Here is a 22,785-nt window from a genome sequence, read left to right as displayed (position 1 = left end):
TATTTACCATAAAGACTTAAAAATTCTTTAGGATGGTGAAAGAATTTACAGCATGTATATCATAAGGAAATCCACACTGCCAAGCCTTTCCCCCCGTGTATAGCTAGACGCGGAGCCAGAAGAAGCTACACAAGTGTACAGAACACTTTAACAGAGAGCATGCCTCCAGATTCTGTACTCACACACAACATGTACACATCTTCTCTTTTGCACATTCTCTCCCTTCTAACAGGACTGCTGGATAAATACTAGAAGTTGCCAGACAGCTGACCACTAGTTTTTGAATGATTCACACTCTCAGAGCTGAACCTTTTCTGTTGTGCAAGACAGTGGATGCTGCTCTTAGGAGAGTGACAAAAATGGCTAGAAATTTTCAGGGGGTTTCTTGGTAGTTCCCCAAACCTCACTGCTTTTCAAGTCCCTGAAAACTTGATTCAAGTGTTTGAAAAGCCTGCAAGGCATTCTAAGCAGCAGCACAACTAATCTGAAAAAATTAGGTATTTGTAGTATTAATAATAGTCCATTTCCCAATCATTTTGCAGAATGAACTTCAAAGCCTTAGGGAAAAGTTGGCCCTGATGTAATGGCATTGAGAAATGAAGTTCATTAAGATCTTAAGGAACAAACAACAGCAACAATTAGCTGCTATACTCATTCTTGATTGATCGCTAAGAAGCACAGACTCTGCAAATCAATGGGCCTTGCCAGTGCTTTGCCAGTCTACTTTGAAAAAAAAAAAAGGTTTACAAATAAGGAGTTTGCTACTTCCCTTTGTGGGGATATTCAAACTCAGAGAATACTCAACTTCACCCTAACTTTTCATACTCTCTTGCTTAAATAAGCATTTTTGCACTCTGATTCCTTTCCTCTGCCGTTCCTTCCCTCTTTGCTCCTTGAGAAATAATTCTCCGTTTCATATGTTTGCATATTTCATAGCATTTATGTGTCTCCACTTTAGATATTAATTACCCCACACATACACACATTTTTCTACCTGTATCCACCTCCTAAAACACATTTTTTGTTCTTATGGCTAGCTCCAGTTTAGGTATATCTTACACTTGATAGTTTCCAGCAAAGAAAGCACTAAGCATTTGCTTTATCCAACAAGAATTCATACTAAAAACTGGACAAGAAAAAAGAGAAAAACAATAACATATGCTCTCTGAGAACATAATGGCTCTGAATGAATGACTAATCACACTGTTTCAGGTGAAAATTATATTTCATGAGATATTCCAGTTGTTATACCCTAAGGATAAACCTTTGGTATCATGATAAACTTTATGCCATCCTGTTGATCTTAGTTTCCTTCTTAAACTGAAGACAAAAGAGGAATGCATTGACATATTTTGCTTAGGCTATTGAAGTACATCTCAGTAGATTTATTCCAGTAGTGGCTTTGTATTACTATACAATAAATTATTTTGGTAGTTCAATATATTGAATACTGGTATTAAATATCCCCCAATTTCTACAGATTTGTTTTGTTAGATAATTTATGAATGTTTTCTATTTGCTTTAGCATTTCTTAAAGATTCAGCTCATTTTTGAATATCCTTTTATTAATCTATTTTCATCTTGAACTGAATTAATTCAAAATAAATCAATTCAATGTTGTTTTCTAAACCCACCTTTTCTGCATCTTCATTAATTAACAAACCCTTATTTTAAACAGCAGCTTTAATCCCTAATGTACCCCTGAATGGACAGGTCAGGGATTATCTGGAGAAAACATTTATTGACTAACATACCTCATCTGTTACTCCCATATTACATTTTCTGTAATGACTTAGCTCCAAGTAGTATTTCTCTTTCTAATGGCATAATAGAAATGTGTATATATGTATTAATCTGATTTGGGGGCTCTATAGTAGACTGCCAAATGTATTCTGGAACACCTTGTTTTACAGGCTTTCCCCTAGGGCAATTCTGACCCTTAATTTTTACTATTTTACCTGCTATCCCCAATTCCCTTTCTTACATTCAGTGGCATTAAAGAACATAGCTATTCTATTTCGTCACCTTTGCCTTCCTTTTCTGAAGGTATCTGGTTCTGAGCATCTTTTTAATATTTGTTTTATTTTGATAAGTTGGGGTTTCTTAATACCAATACATTTTGCAATACAGCTGTTATCCATCCTTAATTCCTTCATCCTTGCAATGGCTAGCAACAGCAGTTTAATTCATCCCACTTGGTTCACAAGACTCTAGTATTTTCAGACAAACATTTCAGCTAATTGTTTGACTGATAACTCATTTGGTTGCTAGTTTAAGAACAATCCTTTCACTAATTATATACCCCACTTGAATACCATCTCTCCGTCTGTCCACAGATATTCCTTTATCTTTTGCAATGCCTTGATGTATTTAGCTGCCCTCCTCCTGTGTACTAAAGCCAGACAAGAAGATTACAGTCACTTCCAACTGTCTTCCCTTGTTTCTCAGTTTAAGGCTCTTATCCTTTGTTTGAGCCCCACTCCTAGGAAGTCACTCTCCCAGATACTCTAGTGGAATTACAGGAAAAACAGATTTCATTGAAAAGTAAAAATCAAAATGTCAGCACTTTGAAGATATATCAGATATAGTAGGTATTACCTCAAATTGCTTCCAAATTTGGAAATCTCCTGTTTTTCTTACAAGGGTAAGATAGATGGTACTTAAAAATCTATTGAGTTCCAGACAAGCATGAATAAACATAAAATGGTTTGTAGGAGATTCAGGTTGATTTCTTTAAAAAGCATTTTTTCCCATATGTTAAAATGACCATACAATTTGCAATTAGTTATTCTAACTAGCAACTGAATGACAACAACGTGATTTGTCCGTTCTGAGACTGTTGGAATACTTACGCAAACAAGAGCTCCGGAATAAAAATAAATCAACAAATATACATATTTTTAAATTCTTTTTTCTTTGCCAAGACAAATAAATTAAAAAAAATTAAAATATAAATAAAAATATAAGGGCAATATGACCATTTCCTAGTATGAGTGGTAGTATATAATAGAAGAGAAATATATTCACTGTAAAAAATGTGGGGTTTTTTTTAAAGACCAATTTTTATAGTGAAGCCTTTACCTACTTTATTACTAGAAAATGAGAATCAAGAAGGGACCATATTATTCAAAATATTTCTAGATTTTTGTTTCCTTTTGATAAGGTCCCATGTCTATGAACAATAACCCTTTGTATTTAACGAGGTAAATACAAAGGTAAGGAATAACAGCAGTAAAATCACCCTGCTTTCTAGCTGTTTCTGTATATAGTGTAGAAGTTGTTTTAATCTAATGTGTATTGTTGCATAATATCCCCAGGCACATTCAAGTAAAAGCTAAAGCTGTACAGAAAAGCCAACATTTTAAATGGGTCTTGTCATTAATGCTTTATTAATTGCCTCAGGCAATGCAAACCCAGAGCTAGGCAAGCTATAACAATATGACACTTTAAGGTCAAATCCAATTCCTGCTGTGTTTTGTGGAGTGGGCCAAATATTGAGTTAACAGCAGGAAAGAACAATTTATTGAGCTTTTCTCCATCTCCTGATTATCTGATCTAAATTAGATCAGTTAGGTTGTTTTTCTCTTAAAAAAATCCCACCTTTTGTCCACTCAACTTCAAAGAATCTTTGACTGTTTGTGTTAGAACAATAAACTTTATCAACATCTATTTATTTATGCTATACCTAGTGTGCTGAATATGAAGAAATGAGATATATAAAAATATAAAATATAACACAACACCTTCTTTATGTTTACATAAACAAAAATGCCATAATGAAATTGCATATTTATCCATTTATTTAACATATATGTTACCTTCACATCTGAGGTATCTCTTTGGCTGTTCCTCCAGGACCTGGCCACTGAAGAGAAGGTTCGATCTGGGTGGTCAAACTTGCCATCATTTGCATTTAGAAAGAATGTTGTAAAGGGCTCCTGCAGTTAATGAAATTATGACAGATTTAGAAAACAGTACAAAGACTCATGCAGCAGGTTTCTGTCAAAATCCAAAAGCCTATTGTAGATCAAAATACTTCATAAATGCAGAATTAAAGAAAAACATGGCACCTTATAGTTATATGTACACATGGGTTTCTGCACTGAACATCTGAGTGTATTTCTTGGCAGTAACACATTTTGCACAAACAAATCCTGAGTTCTATACCATAAGACTAATTACCCATCAGACATATGTAGCCTAGTTCCAGTTCACAATGACTGCCTCCTTTACTGCAACCACTACAAACACATTCTGTGTTATTTATATAACTAGGCTTTGTATACTCCTTGCATGTTGGTATGTCAAAATCTTTAAAAAATCCTATCTCTAAATCTTTGTTGTGTTTTCATTTAATTGAAAAGAGCTCAGTGTGTTCCACTTTGCCTCAAGGTGACACGAATGGCTCTAAGGTTGTTAAGAGGCAGACTGTGGTCCCAGGATATGCAGCTTTATCATTATTTTGGGGCAGAGGCACAGAGGTTAAATATTTAGAGTCTTTACTTTCACTAGTTCTATCTGAAACCATATCCCATTTTATACTAAATGGAAACCAGCTTTTGGGGAGGAAGAGCTCAGGTATTAGACAGTCTGGATGACCCATTTTTATGTCACTACATTCCTCTGCAGGGAAGGGGTTAACAGTGGACCAAATCCTTAATTTGACAGTAGAACCTGAATACAGAGATCATTGGCAGAAACCCGGATTTTCACCACTACTCCATTAGCCCTCTTATTCAACCAATAGTTGGCAGTGTGCCTACAGGGATGGATGTTCATTCCTTCTTTTTGCCAAGTCTCATGGGGAATGTTTTTAAGAAAGTCCTTCTGATTAATTCGTACTCAAACTTATTTCATTGCATATCCTGATCATCTGGAAATTTTGGTAATCAAAGCAGCTCATAATCACCAGATCACAATTTTTATTACAGTATTACTCATCTATTATTTGAATTTTATTCTAAACATTCTCTGTTTCCTTCTACAAAATTTTTGAACAAGTCAGGGAACTCTTCCATTAATAAAGAATATTTGAAGGAATTATGCCACGTTATACACATTGTGTGAAAATTACCTCAGATGAAAAACATATGAAGAAATGTATGTTTACATGGTCCTTAAGAGAAATTAAAATAAGGAAAACGTGGATGCAAATATAGTGAAAATATCCAAAAAAAGGAAAATAAAAGATAGAATTCTGACTCCCAAAGACCGTTGTTTCTCCACCCCTATTCCACATATTTTCCCAGTTAATTTTTTCTATCATGCACAGCAGTCAACACAGGCTACTTTTGTACAAAGAAGAAAAAACTTTAATCAATTTTTTTCCTCTTAAAATATGGGAAATTAGTTTTTAATAGACACATTCAAAAGAATAATATCTCATATATATTTTTCTTCTGAGGATTTATTCTAATCAGAGAATACTAATCTGTATTAAATAATTAATTAAAATAATATAATTAAATACAAAATCATCACAATATAATTTCTTGTTAGAGGACCCTAAATCTCATTGCACAATGGCTTTATTTGCACTTGTGAATATTGAAAGACCGTGTGGTATGGAAGAGTTTCATAATTTAAATAGAATATCAAAATTTAACAGTGGCTCAACTTGGTGAGTAGTATAAACTACCACAATGAATTGAAATATTGACAGAAAACAAGTCTTCATCTATCCAGATTTTTCAGTGCTCCATATAGTGAATTCAATGTAAAATATAAATGAAAATGTGTAAGATTCCAACCCAGAAGTACAAAAAGGAAAACAATATATACAGAAATTGGATTATATTAATTTATTATTTAAAATATGTTAATATTTAGATTTTATTAAATTTAAATTTTTAAATATTAGAATTATTTTGCTTTTAAATTCATTCCTTCTCCCAATTATCTGTATATATTTGCAACAGGAATTATGCTATTTTCTAGCTTGCACTGACTGAAAAACATCATATGTTCTTGATCTGAGCACAAATAATTCTGTCTTCTAACAGCTCCTACCCATCACTCTTTTCTTTATAAGATATATGTGATTTTTGTGAATATTATTGTGGAGCAGACTGTGGATCATTGCAGAGGTTCTGAAATCAGAAGCAGTTGATGGATTTAAAAGAAGCAGAAACCAGAAAAAATGATGTAATTAAAATAAATTATGTAAAAATATTAATCCAAACTTGCATGACAACATTATTTTAAGCATCTGAGACAAATACACAAAAGCAATAAAATTCATAATCAAGGATTAAACTTTTAGTAGCTGAGCACTACAGGGTGCCCTATTATGCTATCCTGCTGTGGCCTGTTGTGCCTATCTTTTTGGATTTTTAATCCTTAGCAGAAATTCAGAGCTTTCACTTCCTTTATCTCAGACCTCTAACATATTTTAAGGTAATTTTTATTCTCTAGGAAGTCAAGTGCTTATACAAATATAACTCATATCTGTATTCTATATACTAATTTAAATACTGTTATGATACCAATTACTGTCATTTCATGTAAAGGTTTTGTTGCTGTGAAAGCTATAAAGCAGCACAATGTTTTCATTAATACTCCATCTCACTCATTCTTAATATTCTGAATAAAATTCACACCTTGTTCACTGCCAACAAGGAGAGAAATTCGTGGGGGACTTGATTACATTGAATACAAGCTTGAGCTGTGAGGACAACAAATTTTTCCATTCAATAGCACTTCTCTCCCACCCTTCGCTTTTAGCCGTACCCAGACTCATTTGAATAATTTATGGTGGAAGTAGAGGAGGGAGGAGGAAGGGATGTGGTCATTCTAAGACATCCTATGTCACACAGAAATGTCCTTACAGCCATTTGTAAGAGGAGAGAGAGATAGAGAGTATGTAATGGTTTGTCAGAGTGACACATACCTTTTGCCAGATATATTTGTGATTGTCCTGCTAAAATCTGACAAAAAGAAGAGCCAAATTCACTTCTGTTTACCATATGACATGAAGTCCTCCTCATCTTTGAATCTCACTAAAAACTGGTTTTAACTTAATCTAATCTAACTCATAATAAATCCAGAATTTATTCTGCCTTGTACAAATATGCACTCATTGCAACAGCAACTGGAAGACAATTATTCTCTACAAACATCTTGACTACCACTTTAGAGAATCATGCTCTCAAACACTGGTCACTGTTTCCATGAAAATGCAACTGATTTACGCATATAACTTCTTCAGTAGCTATTATTGAGAACATCCAATTTTACCATAACTCTATCCTATTTCTACTAAAAATCTGAAGCCAATGCTGATATTCACATTCTACTTGATTCAAGCCAGAATTCATTCTTCTATTTTACTTTTTCCTTCTGTCTATTTTTCAGGTCAAGTCACTGGAATATAAGGCATTGTGAAGTGGCATTCTTGGTTTAAACTATTCCATCTTCTGCAACTTAAATATTCACTGTTCCAGGTGAAATGCACATGAAGAAAATGAGTCTTCAGGTGGTAAGGTCACCTAATGAAAAACTATGAATATTCAATTTCATTTCCACAAAAACACATACAACAGAATATGTATTACTGGTAAAACAAAGGCAGAGATATAAAAATTAACTACACAGGACAGAACTGAGGCTAAGACATACAGCATCTTTTAAAAAATTGGCCTGAAACATGTATTGGATTTGTGTGGCAAAGTTTTGGTAGTGGGGGAGACTACAGGGGTGGCTTCTATGAGAAGCTTTTTCTATATCCAATAGTGCCAATGCCAGCTGGCTCCAAGGTGGATCTGCAGCTGACCAAGGCTAAGCCTGTGAATTATAGCAAAGTCCCTTTATGATAACAGACTTAAGAAGGCCCAGGGAAAAACTGCACAAGAACACTAGAGAGAGCAATGGGAATATGTGAGAGGAACAGCCCTGCAGACAACAAAGTCAGTGCAGGAGGAAGGCCAGGAGGTGCTCTGGCTCCAGAACAGAGATTCCCTCCAGCCCATGGTGAGGCAGCTGTGCCCCTACAGACCATGGAGGTCCAGAGGGGAGTACAGCTCTTCCTGCAGCCCCTGGAGGAATCCATGCCACAGTAGGGGGATGCCTGAGGAAGGTCACGAGCCCCTGGAAGCCTGTGCTGGAGTAGGCTCCTGGCAGAGCCCCATGTGCTTCCACGGAGAGTGGAGCCCATGTAGGAGCAGGTTTGTTGGCAGAACTTGTAAGCCCATGGAGCACCCACAGTTGCATGTTGCGGTGTGATGGGGTGTGATGTAACAGCCTGTCTCAGTTATCCCAGTTCTTTCCCCAGGTGTGCCAATATCCTCTCCCTTCCCCTCCCCTTGCCTCCTGCTGAGAGCTGTCCGTCAATCTTGGCATTCCAGAAAGGGCATTGTGTGACTGGCAAAGTTCAAAAGATGCCTCTCAGCCCTGGGGACATTGGGCCATCCAGGTGCCATTTGTCCTCTGAGACTTCCCCCCCTTACCTGGTTGGTGGGATCCCTACCCCTTCCCTCCCCCTCTCCCTGGGGTTAAAAGACACAGCGACCACGCGGTTCTTGGTTCTGTTGGAGCTGTTGCTAGATTCAGAGGCCTGTGGGCCAGGAATAAAGCTCTGGATGGAAACCCTCCATCAGAACCGACTCCTTTCCTTCACCTCGCCTTGAGGCCTCTCTGCCAGAGGCAAACCTGAGTTCCTGCATGCCTGGACTTGTCCCAAGCGCCCAGCTGCAATATCCAGCCAGCCAAAGGTGTCTCTGAGGTGAAACCACCACAGCTGCTGCCCTTGGTCAAGCAGCAAGGGCCAGACCAGCCCAGGCACGTTCCAACCGGCTATTTTGGTATTTAATTCCAACAGTTGCAGTCTGTTCCTGAGGAACTGCACCCTGTGGGAGGGACCCACGCTGGAGCAGCTCATGAAGAGTTGCAGCCTGTGGGAAGGACTCACTTTAGAGAAGTTCATGAAGGACTGTCTCACATGGGAGGGACCCCACGTTGGAGCAGGGGAAGAGTGTGGAATCTTCTGAGGAGATAGGAGTGGCAGAGACAAGTGTGATGAACTGAGCACAGCCCCCATTCCCATTCCCCTGTGTCAGTGGGGAGAGGAGAGAGAGAATTTAGGAGTTATGTCCTAACCCTCCCCAGAGAAGGGAGGGGTTGGGAGGAAGGTGGTTTTAAGATTTGACTTTATTTTATCATTATCCTACTCTCATTTGATTGCTAATAATTCAAATTAATTTCCCAAGCTGAGTCTGTTTTGCCCATGATGGTAACTGGTAAGGGATCTCTCCCAGCCCTTATCTCAACCCATGAGTCTCTCCTTATTTTTTCTATCTCCTGCTCAGCTGAAGAGGGGAGTAATAGAGCAGTCGTGGTGGGTACCTGACATCTAGGCAGAGCCAACCCACCACAATACATCAGATAAGGGAAAGCAACTGAGGGAAATATAAGGCAGTAGGGAACAGATTATCACAGAATTGACTCAAAAATATGGTATTAAAAGCAATGCTTTGAAGACGACTGACAGAAACCAGATTGCATCTGTCAAAGCTGAAAAGTAAGACTTAAAATAATTTTTAAGGTTTTGTGGCAATTACACAATTCTCTCTCTCTCTCTCTCTCTCTATATATATATGTATATACTTCAGAGTGGCTGAAATTTCCTTACCCACAGCAAATACAACACTAAGGTCTAGGCAGGCAGTTTGTCCCCTTGGATCCCCATTACTACATACTGTTTTGTTTTTCTTCATCTAAACTCTCATTTCCAATTTACTTTTTTTCATATCTTTTTCATTTGTTTCCTTGCTTTTTTCCATTTCTTTTGCTTTTCCTCTTCTCTTCTTTGATTTACACAGTCTTCTCCCATGGTTTTAGTTTGTACTCCCATCCTTCACTCTCAGTTTGTTGTCACTTTCTACCAAAAGCTCTACAGTAACACATCTTTTCCCATCACTCTCCTCCAGTCTTTCAAAATACTGAAAGCATTTTTCTGTGTGAATCTCTGCATCTCTTAATGTCACCTTTCTCTTTCTGGACTAGACTTTAATTTACCTTTTCTTACAGAGTCTTCTTCAAAGCTCTGCCTCAAGAAATTCATGAGCAAGAAATACTACTTTAACTTGCAGAAATCTGATCTAGCCTTATCTATAAATTTCACTGGCACAATCTTCTCCCTTAGGATATTTCATCCTTTATTTTGTAACAAAAATAACTCTCTATAGATCACTATGACTTTGTAATCTTCATCGCCATAATCTTTTCCTCTATACACACTTATTTTCAAATATCTATTTAGTCTTTCCATTTGCTGCCTTATCTAGTCTTATCATATTATTATATCTTTTTTCTTTCCTGGATTTGTCTTCTTTTACTTCTCTTGTCTACTTCCATTACAGATTGCTTTTCTTTGCTGGTGAATCATATTTAAATAATCTTTAAAATACCTGTGTAGGGGTGTCCCTGTATTTAAGTTATCTGTGGTTTTCACCTTTTCATTGGCAACCTCTTCTTTGGGTGTCAGTGGTTTCCACTTCTGTGTTCTATCCTCACGTATATTGTTTGCTCTAACAAATGTAATTTGTAAGGTCTATATTGCAAGGCCATCAAGACAAAGACTGTTCTCTTGCTCTTTAGGTGAGAACGAAAAGAGAGTAAGAGCATCAACAGTATTACATAAAGGACAGTAGTAAAAATGACGTTGAATTAACCTAATACAGGAAAAGAATACTCCTTGGTGTGTTGTACATTCAGCCTGTAACCAGAATTTCACCACTGAGAATTTGCTGACTAGCAAGAGGGGATCTTTTGCTGTACAGCAGCCAAAATTAATAGAGAAACATCCAAATAAAACTACTGGTTTTAATCTACTTTAAGGCAACAAAGTGTACCATAAAATGTATTCAGTAGATGAATAATTTAGCAACGTTTAAAAGGAATACAGCGGTCACCCAACACAGGAGTGTAATCAACACTTAGTTTCCCATGGTTTAAGAAGTATATCCTGAACTCACAGACACATGAATTCCCTTCTGAGCAGAAAAAAAATGAACATGTCTAAGGGAAGCTGAGATGAGTGAAAACTCAATATGAAGCTTTGTGTGGCTCTGTTTTGCTTTGTTGTATGCAAAACATGCTTAGAATACACCTTATGCAACAGATTTTTATTGGCAGAGTGTACTTTAACTTAAGTAATTACACAGTCACCCAATTTTTCATTAATTCAGGTTTCCCTGTGAAACTTTCAGTGTCACATCAATACTCTTTATTCTGTAAATAATTGTAATAACACATACACTGAATTCAGATTCATTCTATCTTTGAAGTTTGGTCCCCTTCCTTAGATCTGGTTTTGGTCATAGAAGCGTGAGGTTTTCAGTACTGACATAAGAGTTTGAAGTTAGAATCCAATTTCTACATTTCTGAAAACTGTAGAGATGTTCATTAATTTAGAAGCATAGTTCATTTGCATAAAATATTATTCAATGTTGCTTTAATATAAAATTGGTTATATAATTCCCCTCTTGATGTGACAATGTTCTTACAAAAGGCTTTTTTTTAAATGTTGCATGGATCTGTCCCTAGCTGAAGATAATAAATGAATATGAGCAGTATCAGATTTCTGCCTTGAGATATTTTTTGGGGGTGGATTTCATTTTAGATGCATTTTTCTCATTGTATACATCCTAATACCACCACAATTTTATGTTTAAATTCATTTTGGATTGTTTGGGTAGGAAGGAACCCCTGATCACTACAAATGAGTATATAAAGAATATCAAGAGAATTTCTGAGATTTTAAGGTAGGGAAGAACAATGAGATTTTAATAGAAAGGTGCTTTCATTAAAAAAAAAAACAAAACAGTGGTGACAGAAGAGATGCTGCAAATAAAGATCTCCATAAAAACCAGGATCCAGAAATACTTACAATACGAACAAGCCAAGCCAAGGTAGAAGTAGATGTAGAATAGTGGGTGTTATAATGATAAGGTGGAGTCTGATCATCTTCCCATGTCTCATACCGTTCTGCATAGAAGACAGCTCTCTTTGGGTTCAAAGCACCAATAGGCTGTAAAGTGATAAGAGGTCAAATATATTATCAGCTGTCTGATATGGCATAAGTTAATTCTGCATTAAGATTTACTGCACAGGAGACTGCAACCAAACACATTCCATGCTGTAGTAATCCCTGAGATTGCTATAAGCTTAGAATTTATTTTCAAAGGCTTTCTGTACTAAAAGGCTTATGAGTTTCTTTATTTTAACTGACAAATATAAGTGATCCACATCTGCAAACTTTCAGGACCTTCTTGAAGTATAAGTTGTTTCCCAATTAGTTCAGTAACATTCTTCTGGAAATAGACTTCTAAAACAGCATTTAAAATGCATTGAGGCCAAACTAATATTTCTGTGGCTGTCATTCACCATAATCACACAGCTAATGAAAACTGACTTTTGCTCGCACAGGATACTTTGTAATGCGCAGTTCATGATGAAAAGATTTCACGTGGAACTGCTGATGGTGTCTGGTGATACTAAGCAGAAATACTTAAAAACCATGCATAGTCCTCAGGACTGGGTGTACTTTCTGACTGAACAAAGACACGTTTTATTGAACAAAGCAAACAAGGTTTGTACTTGAAAACAATAGAATGTGGAAATTATTCACAAATTCAAAGTCCATTCTGAGCGAATTTAAAGGACAATCTATACAAATCACGTGAAAAACAAAAGAGATGTAAGGCAGTAGTAGGAATTATTGGTTTTGATATGGCTACTTGAGGAATACAAGCTTTTTATGATTTTTCAACCCACTTTATCTCAGAAGCTTTAGCAAAAAGTATTTGTTACTGTACGATGCAAAAGTTACTTCGATAAAGAAAATACAGGTTTTAGCTTTTACAGTAAAATTGACCAAACACTGAGTTTAATACTTAGAGGAGAGCACATTACCACACCAAATAATTGTTTAAACTTATTGTAGTTTGAAATTATTACTTGATTTGCATTAATCAAAGTTTAATTAGAATTGATATTATTAAGGGTATTAAAAATATATATATAGGCAAGGGGTTCGACCAAATGCTAACAGTATTTTCACATTTTATTGCACTGTACAATTTTCTAATGAATTAAAATCCAAAGTAATTTGGAAAGGAAATATCAGTACAAGGTCAAATCTCTGTGTTTCACTACACTAGATATGTAACTAAAAAATTTAAAGCTGCAAGTATTTTATTCTTTCAGCACTGGTATTTTTTTGAGATTGCTGCTTAAAAGGCTGACATGGAACATGATATTTTCTGATTTAGAGCTTGTTTTGAAATAGCAGTCTTTGGTGAACCTTTACATTTTAAAACATTATGATTTCAGTATTTTTCACATTAAGCACTCTGGATGCTTAATACTTTGCTGTGTCATGGAGATGTTTATAGTTTTCTCATATGTGTAAAATGATTGAGTAATCCCAATGGATTGGTGTTATCTGGTGCAGACTGCACTGAAAGACCTCACAAGACATTCTTGAAAGAGAAGTATGAGCCATTCCCTAACACTTTTCAGGCTCGTTTCTCAAATACTGGCAATTGCAAAAAATAAATATTTGCATTTTTGTTATACTTGGTTTTGTTAGACATCCTGCCAGTGTCAGGAAACACACTGGTAGTATTATAGCCTTTAAGTTATCATTACATAGAAATGGTTGTTCAACAGCTCCTTGAAAGAGACATTCTTTTCCCATTGGACTGACAAACTGTGCAGATATATGTGCACTTTGCTAAATTATATCAGGCTTTGGGTTGCTTTGGGGACTGGATGGAACCTGCTGACACCACCCTCATTAAGGTACTGTGCATCCACTTCTCTGGCAGAAAAAATTCCAGTCCCAACTGCACATTTCAAGAGCTAAAGCAGTAATTCACACTGTAGTCTGTTGAAATGAAATGTCCACCCCCTCTGAGAAGAGAACACAAAATAGCAGACAAATTGGTGAGATTGTATTTGGTAATGGAGAAACACCCTGAGAATATCTCTTCCCTCCACTACAAAGATGCATCTTATCCTATGCTGCAGTGAATTCTGAGGCTATGGAAGACAGAGACGTCATCTGTCACCATATTATCGTACATATAGGTTTGAAGGCACAGTGGAGAATAAATATGATGATTAACACAAGATTGAAAATATAGAAAACTCCTGGCCTTTCGAAACACAGTTGATGCTGATTAGAAGTCTTCCATCAAATAAGTGATCTGTTTTCATTATTCACTGTAAATTGACTTAAGTAACAAGGCCTGTGAGGTATAACTGATTCTCAAAATAATTATGAGGTATTTTATTTTATAGACTAGCAAAATTTTAATGCTGGTTTAATCAGTACCTTTAAATAACATTTTTAATATAATATTGTTGTATTTAATAAAAAAGTTATTTCTCTCAACAATTTGACAATAATTTTTAAAGTCATAAAATACTAATGCAAACATATCATCATGTTTTCTAGGTTGTTCAATGAGAGGTGTTACTTCAATTTAAAAGATAAAAGGTATAATGATGTAAGATCAGGCATTTCCATTTTCATATTAAAATGGCTGTACAAGTACCTAAAATAATCTACCTTCAGAGCATATATGATTAATTGTACTAAATGATAAACCTGAAAATCTGTTTTCTGGATTACCATCATACAATATTCTTTTCAGAGTCATTACCTTTTTTTCCCCCTTTCAATTACTTTAGAAAAATCCCGAAATGCACAAAACATCATCTGAATAAAATGGAGTCTTTAAGTGAAATACCAAGGAGAGTCATTTCTGTTCTTGCATGACACTGCAATTTTCATGCTAAAATCTCTGGGAAGATTAATTTTTGGGGTCCTTTCCTGAGAGAGAGGGAGGGAGGGAGGAAGAGCTTGTCTTCAGCTATTAAGTCTCACCTCAACTTCTCAGGACAGATCCTGGATTGGACGAACTAGTGATCTCTCTGACAGCCTGGGATTTGGAAGACATGGGTTAATTTCTGTCATTCCACAATCCTTTATAGTGTCCATGAGGAGACTGCTTAGGTTTGTCTCTAGTTTGCAATAGGAAGGTGAGCTGGAAGTCCCTGAGCTGCCCTAGAAGAGGTAGGGTGCAAACACAGTGCTGTTTATGTAGAGATGACAACTGGGATCCCAGAAGTGGCACAAGTGTCTGAATGCAGCACTGCCTGGGGAGGAGAGCTGAAGCTGCCCGTGCTTACACAACTCTGCAGCTTCTACTTCAGCCTTACATAAGTTATCTCTGGCCTGTGGTGAAGGAATACAAGAAACACCTGATCTCCCTTCTCTGTGCAGTCGTGGAGACACTGATGTGAACCACTTCTCCACACATTAATGTAAAGGACATCTCTCCAGATTCAGGAAACCATGCACATTGAAAATGCTAATGGAAAGTGCTCAATCTCTCTTTCTTTCTTCTGTATACCAAAAGACCGGGCACTTTCTGAAAGAAAAAAACCCTCCATAAATAAAATAGCAGGGAGTAAATTCTGCAAGGTCTCCGCCTGGCTTCTTTAGCGTCATTTTAACATCCATGTGGGGAAATGCTGTTAACCAGGGTAATGGTATGAGTTCATCCTTCAGTAAAGACAAAGATATTTGTGTAAACACCTTATGTCTCAGTTGTATAAACTAGCAGCTAAACCAATTTTACTCTGATGAGGCACAGGTCCTATTAGATAACAAGTTCTACAGTCATAGTAGTCTCTCACGTTTCTTGTGAAATGTGTAGGATATATGGAATTTCGCTCACTTTTCATAGCTTTACTATACCATTCTCAGCGCAGAAGGTCAAATACCTCAGTTTTAATCTAATATCATGGCTATAAAATGCAGTTAAATTTTATTTATGGATCAATCCCTGTAACTTTACATAATGGAAGAAAATAATATTATTTCCATTTGACTGAGATTCTGTTGGTGTGTGCACTGATTAAAATGACTTGCCCAAACAATACAAAGGCAAAGCTCAATCCATATACTCTCTCAGTCCATATCTTAACCATAAGACAAAGACAGAAGCTGAATTTGAATAAAATAAATTGTTCTGAACATTATTTAAAAAGTTCTTTTCATAATGTTTTATAAAATGCTTTTTCCAAACATATCGTTTGTCTTTTTATTGCAAAATTCTCTCTGTAAGGACTCATATTACATAGAATTAACTTCCCACATAATGGTTTCATAAGATATTCTTTACGCCAAACAAACAGAACAGGTCACTCTATGACAATGCCTATTCAGCCACTTCACTTTTGATGTACTAAAACTTGCTGCTTCAGTTTATTTTATGTTTCTTTCTTCCATTTAAAAATAAGGCAAGTATTTACTGTAACATTAAAAACACACTACTACATCTTTCTTTTTTTACCTGGCTAATCTCTTTAGATATCTGGCCTTTGAACAAGTCAATATATATTGTCAATACACCTTTTATCTACTGTTTACATCCACTGGATGTGTTATGCTAGTTCATGTAATATCTATTTGTTTGCCAAATAGAACTATATTCTCTCATCAGAGCAGAACTGAATGTAGCATTCCATTTATCTAGCCACTCAAATATTCTGCTTAACTTGACTGTAATTCATGCCTCAACTACCTTATCTGTTGGGGTTTTTTGTTTGTTTAGGTTTGGGTTTTGGGGTTTTTTGTTTTGTTTTGCTTTGGGTTTTTTTGTTTTTGTTTTTTTTTTTTTTGTTAGGGTTTTTTTTGTTTTGTTTTGGTTTTTTTTTTGTGAGGTACTGCACAAAATTGTAGCCTGGTATGAAGGTATATTGAACCTGGCTTTATTTGGCTCCAGCTGGAAACTGACTGAGCTTTTCCTGACTGCTTGCTGTTTATTAAAAAACACCCACTGAACAACAACCTATAAATAGGATGTCTTAGGATGATACTTTAAACTTAAAAATAAATTGCAATTGCGTCCAAATTAGTAAACAGATTTTTCTTCAGCATCCTAATATGAAAAGCAGATATCAACAATATCAAATATAAGAGCATTCACAGATTCATAGTACCAGAGTTTCACTCAGTTAATGAACTGTTTATTTGAGAAAAACACATGTTTAATTGTGTGGCTTTAATTGTGTGTAGTTTTTCTGCTGATGGAAGAGTTGCATATGATAAAGAGAGAAGTTTAATTTTACAGAAAATTATTTCATTTTTCCAACTTAGAGCTCTTAATAAGCCCATAAACTCCATGCCACAGCATATACATTTTTGGAAGTATTAAGTGTGGTTGCCTTGAAATATTCACACTTGGATGTGTTCATTTGCATTATTACATTTAGAAGCCTTGGGGCTTTATCACTTCCTTTTTTTGAAATGGCACAGTAATAAGGAAAAGTGGTTATGCTTATCACCACCCATCAGTCAAACACCTTCTATATTAACAAAACATAATTTTTTCCACTCAATGAATGGGTGTGTGATGTTTCATACACATGTCAATAATAGTATTACTTTGCCTGGTGAAGAAATCATTTTATTTAACAGGATGTATGACTGGAAGTAAATGAGGAGAAATTCCCGTTTACACTTTAATGAGCAGGGACAATGCAGCATGTCAAAACCATGCATTCACTATAATTTAGGAGTAAAAGTCATACAATTTTATACAAACAAACCATACCACATTTTAAGTGACTTGAACCTCACAAAAAATCACTTTTTAGTAAGAGCTGTGTACGTGTTTCCTGGACTAACGTTTAATATCCTAAGTATTCCTTAAAGGAAATCTCAACAAAGAAGAAAATAAGCAGATCACCCGATGGTTTGATACAGAAAAGATAATTTATGTATCTATGACAGCCTCTTTCATTAGCTTTTGATCCTGTCAAACAATAAATATAACCTTTAACCTTGTATATGTAATGAATAAAACTTGAACCTACACTGTCTAATCAAATGAGAGGTCCAATATATCCCACTGCTCTGGCACATTCCATGCCCATAAGCCTTGGTTTTAAATCTATAACTGTATGTAAAAAGAAAAAAGCCAAAAAGCTTTTAGAACAGAATTTCCAAACACGCAAAAGAAATAGGACGGAGGAATTTTCAGACTAATATTTAAACATAATTGTTCTGAGAGAACAAGTAACATCTGGATGTAAAAATACCACAATAAGGAGTGCCACATAAAACCAGAATGAAATGGAATGGAAGGAAAGGACAAGCTACATGTTCAAGATGGCTTTGCACGAATGTAAATATTTAAGTTTGGACTAAATGCAAAAGCCCATGTTTTACTCCATTACTGACATCCTAAGCAAGACAAACACTCCTAATTTCATCTCCAAAAATCATATGAATTGCATTTGATATGTATGTTCACCTAGCAGTTGTGATATCACAAAGGTGTTGTATTATATTTTATACAGAAAGCCTGGAAGCCAAACATTAAAAAATTTGAAAAATGTGTAGTTAATTATCAGAACTGTCACTGGAGTATTGTATGAACTTTGAGCAAGAATATACAAAATATTTTTTAAAAGCTAGATTTAGCACCTACATTTAACTACAGAAACCATTTTAAATCAAGAAAACAAAGCATGGTAGGTGACTTCTCTTTAAATTTCATTGCTTTTGTGGGCTTTTACCATATATGCAATATTATTAAAATTCTAAATAATTGCAATAGATTTTTTGAGGACTATTAATTGCTAAATAGCAAGGACAGAAGCTTTGTGAAACTAAGAAGGGCAAAATTTACAGGGAGACAGAAGGTCAGGAACTGAGGAAGGAGATTTTATCCATCAACAGTTTAGCTAGAGGTTCTGATCTGCCATCAAATCTGCAGGAACATGTCTCCATTGCAGGGCAAAATCTGACAGAAGGGAATTGCTCCGCATGGAAAGGATACTGAGTGGGCCTGCCCCAGAGGTCTGGCTGAGGCTTGCTAGCACAATTTCTTTCAATATTTACAATAAATTACTAACTCCTGCTTTTATGAGTTTTATCCTTTTAAGCACCAGGCTACTCAGGATTCACTTCCATGAGAAAAAAAAAAAAAAAAAAAGAAGGGACTCACAGATACAGAACAATATCAAAAATGAAAGCAGAATTGAGAAGGTAATACCTCAGAGACATTCGAATTTTCGAATTTTAAAGATTTTTACAGATAATGCAAAAATTGAAACAGGATGGAAGTAATGCTGAACAACTCAAATCAAGCATTCCATACTAAACAGCCACTGCATTTTAAAATAAATCATTAACCTACTTTTCCTTTTAAAACCATGGTGAAATGAAATCTATCAGATATTTTCATAATGAACACTGCAAAAAATTGACAATTACAATCCTTTTATCCTGAAGTATTCCACAACACTTTACAGATTTCACATGTGTTTTCTCATACATCCATGGGATAAATGCGGCCCAGATACTGTCAGAAAGGAAAGGTAATTTTCATTGACTAGTTCTGTGTAGGCTTTTCAGTGGTCAAAACCTTAGCTGTTCCAGAGGAAACCACTGATAGCTTTTGGTAAGTTTTAAATTGGCAAGAAAATGTGCACGTTGCATGGATTCTTGTTGAAAAATAAATAGTCATGGACTTGATTTTACATTTCCTTTTGAGAAGAGTACTAATAACAGCACAGTGATATTTAATAAGCTTTACATGCACTAATTCCATAATGAGTCTTTACTAACTCATGAGGAAAACACATCTATTCAGCTATCACACTACTTCCTCTAGCAATTACATATTTTAGTAGATTGCTATAAAAATTTGGATTGAACCAAATTAAATACCTAGAGAAGGACTCATGAGGCACTGTCTAATCTTGTTGCACTTCACCACATCCAGTGCTATTAATACATCCAGAAAGTGAGTTTGAGAGATTTTGAAAAGTGTAAGCACCTTAATGAAAGGTTTATCTTTCTGAACAACTCTAAACCAGCACTACTTTTATACATGCTAGGGAACAAGCCAGTGTAAAATGATCACAGGTCTTTTTTTAAGTCATGTCTGTGGATCTTTTATTGTTCTTGGCACAGATTTCAATGGTGTTACAGAACTGAAAAACACATTTGTGAAACATACCTATAATACTGTGAAAGGTCAGAAGTTTTACATAACCTAACGGAAGTATCAAGCTATTTATTTCCTTTTGAGGCATACTGTGAATGAACTGTAAATTCTGGGTTTATTTGCTTATTTATTTTTTTATTTGTCTAAGAAAATAAAAGGAGTGTAAGCTTAAGTGTCTCTATCCACTATTATGAATTCAAGTCCTACTCAAATTATTTTGGACATCTTACAAAAGCAGGCTTCCAGGAATGGTTACAACACATCTGGAGGTACTGCAAGCACACTCTTTCCAGCAGAGATGAAACTGTCAAATGTCCAGGGCAGGATGTCTCCATCGCTCCCCAGGATGTGTGCTTGCAGAGAGAGGAGGAAAGAAATCCAGACTTAAAGCATAAACCCCAGAAACACTCATGTCTGCCCAGCAGCAGAAGGGAATGCAGGGTCTGCAGCACAGGACTGCAGAACAGGCCTTGGGGGTCATTTTCTCCTCTCCAGCCTCACTCCTAAAGGCAATGAGTGACAGCTTCCTGTGGTTTTGAGCCTCACTCAATTTGTACAAGCAACTTCTCCCTCTTGGCTGAGGAGCTCTGGTAAGGATGCAAGAAAGCTGACACACCAGACAACAGAAACCTCACACTGGGGATGCTGCAGGACTATGCATTATCTTGCCACCTACACTGGCAAGAGAGTGCATACATTTTCTTAATTGATAGTAAACAGGAATGATACTTTCCACAGCTCGGTTTTGAGGCTCTTTTTTTATTGTATTTTAGCTGGCCAAAAGTAGAGCCTCTCCATATGTTTCTGCTATGCTTGGCCAGGACAGACCTTCTCTGCAGTCTGTTAACACAACCAGAGTACCAGAGCTGGGTATTGATCAAAATTGGTGCCATTAGAGAAAAAAAAAAACGCTAGAAATTTTTTTTTTATTCTAAAACATTAAGTGCCCAAATCAGCTTGGACCGAAAAAACCCCAACAAATAACAACAAGGATCAGATACTCCAGGATCTAAAATACAAAGTACCCCTTTACTAACTATTAAATCAAAAGAAGATGCTGATACTATATTACTATTCTAGACACTGCAAAATATAGTCTAAACTTTTTACTTCCAAAGGATCAGTTTTTATAAACTAAGAGGCATAATTAGTGAGATCAAGTGGTCTGATGCACTCCTGTTCCATAAGTCAGAAGGTACAGAGGAGTTGTAGATTTGGAACTAGATAAGTCAGGGACATGGAAGCAGCATAATATAGAGATGCAGTATAAAATAGTTCTAAAATAGAAACGTCTATTTCAGTCTTTTATGAGTTTACGATAAAGACCTTATTTAACCAGACTATAAATATAAAACAAAATGTCTTTCTAAAAGGACTGGCTTACTGTTCTTTAACAAGAATGAAGCATACCTTTGATAGATCTCTGAAGTTGCCTGGAAGGGTCAGATCTAGCTCTTCAGATTCATAGTTTGTTAAAACCCATGGAAATACAGGGTATTGGTTCAGATCATTGTATGTTCGTCCTATCAAAAAAGAAAGTTTTAACAATTAGGAAATAGTGTCCACTTGTCCAGCTAGAAAAAAATGTAGTGGTTACATTTCTTGCATCACATGTTCCCAGTTCCCACCACTTTGATAGAACCAGGTCTAAATCTTCCAGACAAAAGCAGCCATTTAGGTGCACTTATCTTGAAGCAGAAGTCAACACAAACTGAAATAATATAAAAAGTACAGTATCTTTTAAGATCAACTAAAATGCACCATATGCCAATAAAGAATTTCTTTTTTATTTCCATTAAAATATTTTTATAGCATGAATATAGAAATTCAAAAGAACTTGACTATTATTTCCTAGAAACTTCATGAAGTATCATAGTTGGCAAAGATAAAATGAGACTCCAAACAGCAAGGCAGTAAATTTGAGGTTTGCAAATCTAGGTCTATTCTAGATAGTCCATGCTAATCTATCATTCCCTATGGTTCTTCACTGAAGAAATGGTGAGATTCCATGGCAACTGTGGAATCAAAGTGATGAAAGTCAGGTTTGCTGTAACACTATTTTTAATCACTTTTAAAATTAAAAAACAGTTCTCTCATGTAAAAGACAGAGCTGACTACCCCAGGCCACTCTTTTCAATCACGAAAGAAACATTGCTGTCATCCCAGCAGCTCAAATGTGCAAAAAACCATGTATAGATACCATTTCAAAAGAACAATCTTCAACTGCAATTAACTAAAAATTATGAATTCATCACAAAGAAAAGCATGTTTAGGAAAGGCTGTTATTTTTTGTATTCTCTAGTATTTAGCAGAATCTAACATTTCAGTGATAAGACAAATGAAATTTCTTAGTACAGAGCTGTCCATCCTAATGCTATAGTGAGAACCACACAATATGCAACGTAAGTCTTAAAAACCAAAATCAGGTCATAAATATATGTGTGTGTGTATTTATATAATATAATTAACAGACTGAAATAATCCAGGTTAACAATTCCCAGTCCTGCAGCAGATTTACAGCCCTGTCTCACTAACTGCTTCCTTCCAGATTCTGGACAGATTCCTGGGGTACAACACTCAGCACAGGAAAACACAGGCTTCCTTGTTCTGAGTAGCAGTTGCAATTCTCCACAAAAAATCAGTTCTGCTTTAATGAAACTTCCACTGCTCTACAAACACCTTATTTTTTCAAGAAAAGCTGATGAACAAAAAGCATGTTTTTATTTTGTACATAGTTTCACTGAATACAGGAGAA

General features: G+C 35.8%; 1 protein-coding gene across 5 annotated transcripts in view; it reads right to left on the bottom strand.

The window, feature by feature from the left end:
- Positions 1-22,785, bottom strand: part of NBEA (neurobeachin) — a 458,842-nt gene that overhangs the window by 63,289 nt on the left and 372,768 nt on the right. For all 5 annotated transcript variants that reach the window (XM_066544903.1, XM_066544904.1, XM_066544902.1 and 2 more), the window contains 3 exons: positions 21,441-21,553; positions 11,885-12,025; positions 3,819-3,938 (listed from right to left, as the gene is read on the bottom strand). In XM_066544903.1, coding sequence (XP_066401000.1) covers positions 3,819-3,938; positions 11,885-12,025; positions 21,441-21,553 — 374 coding nt within the window. The remainder of the gene's footprint in view (positions 1-3,818; positions 3,939-11,884; positions 12,026-21,440; positions 21,554-22,785) is intronic.

The sequence above is a fragment of the Molothrus aeneus genome, chromosome 2, assembly GCF_037042795.1.
Source record: "Molothrus aeneus isolate 106 chromosome 2, BPBGC_Maene_1.0, whole genome shotgun sequence".
Classification (NCBI taxonomy): domain Eukaryota; kingdom Metazoa; phylum Chordata; class Aves; order Passeriformes; family Icteridae; genus Molothrus; species Molothrus aeneus.
This window is presented reverse-complemented; position numbering and strand designations above follow the sequence as displayed.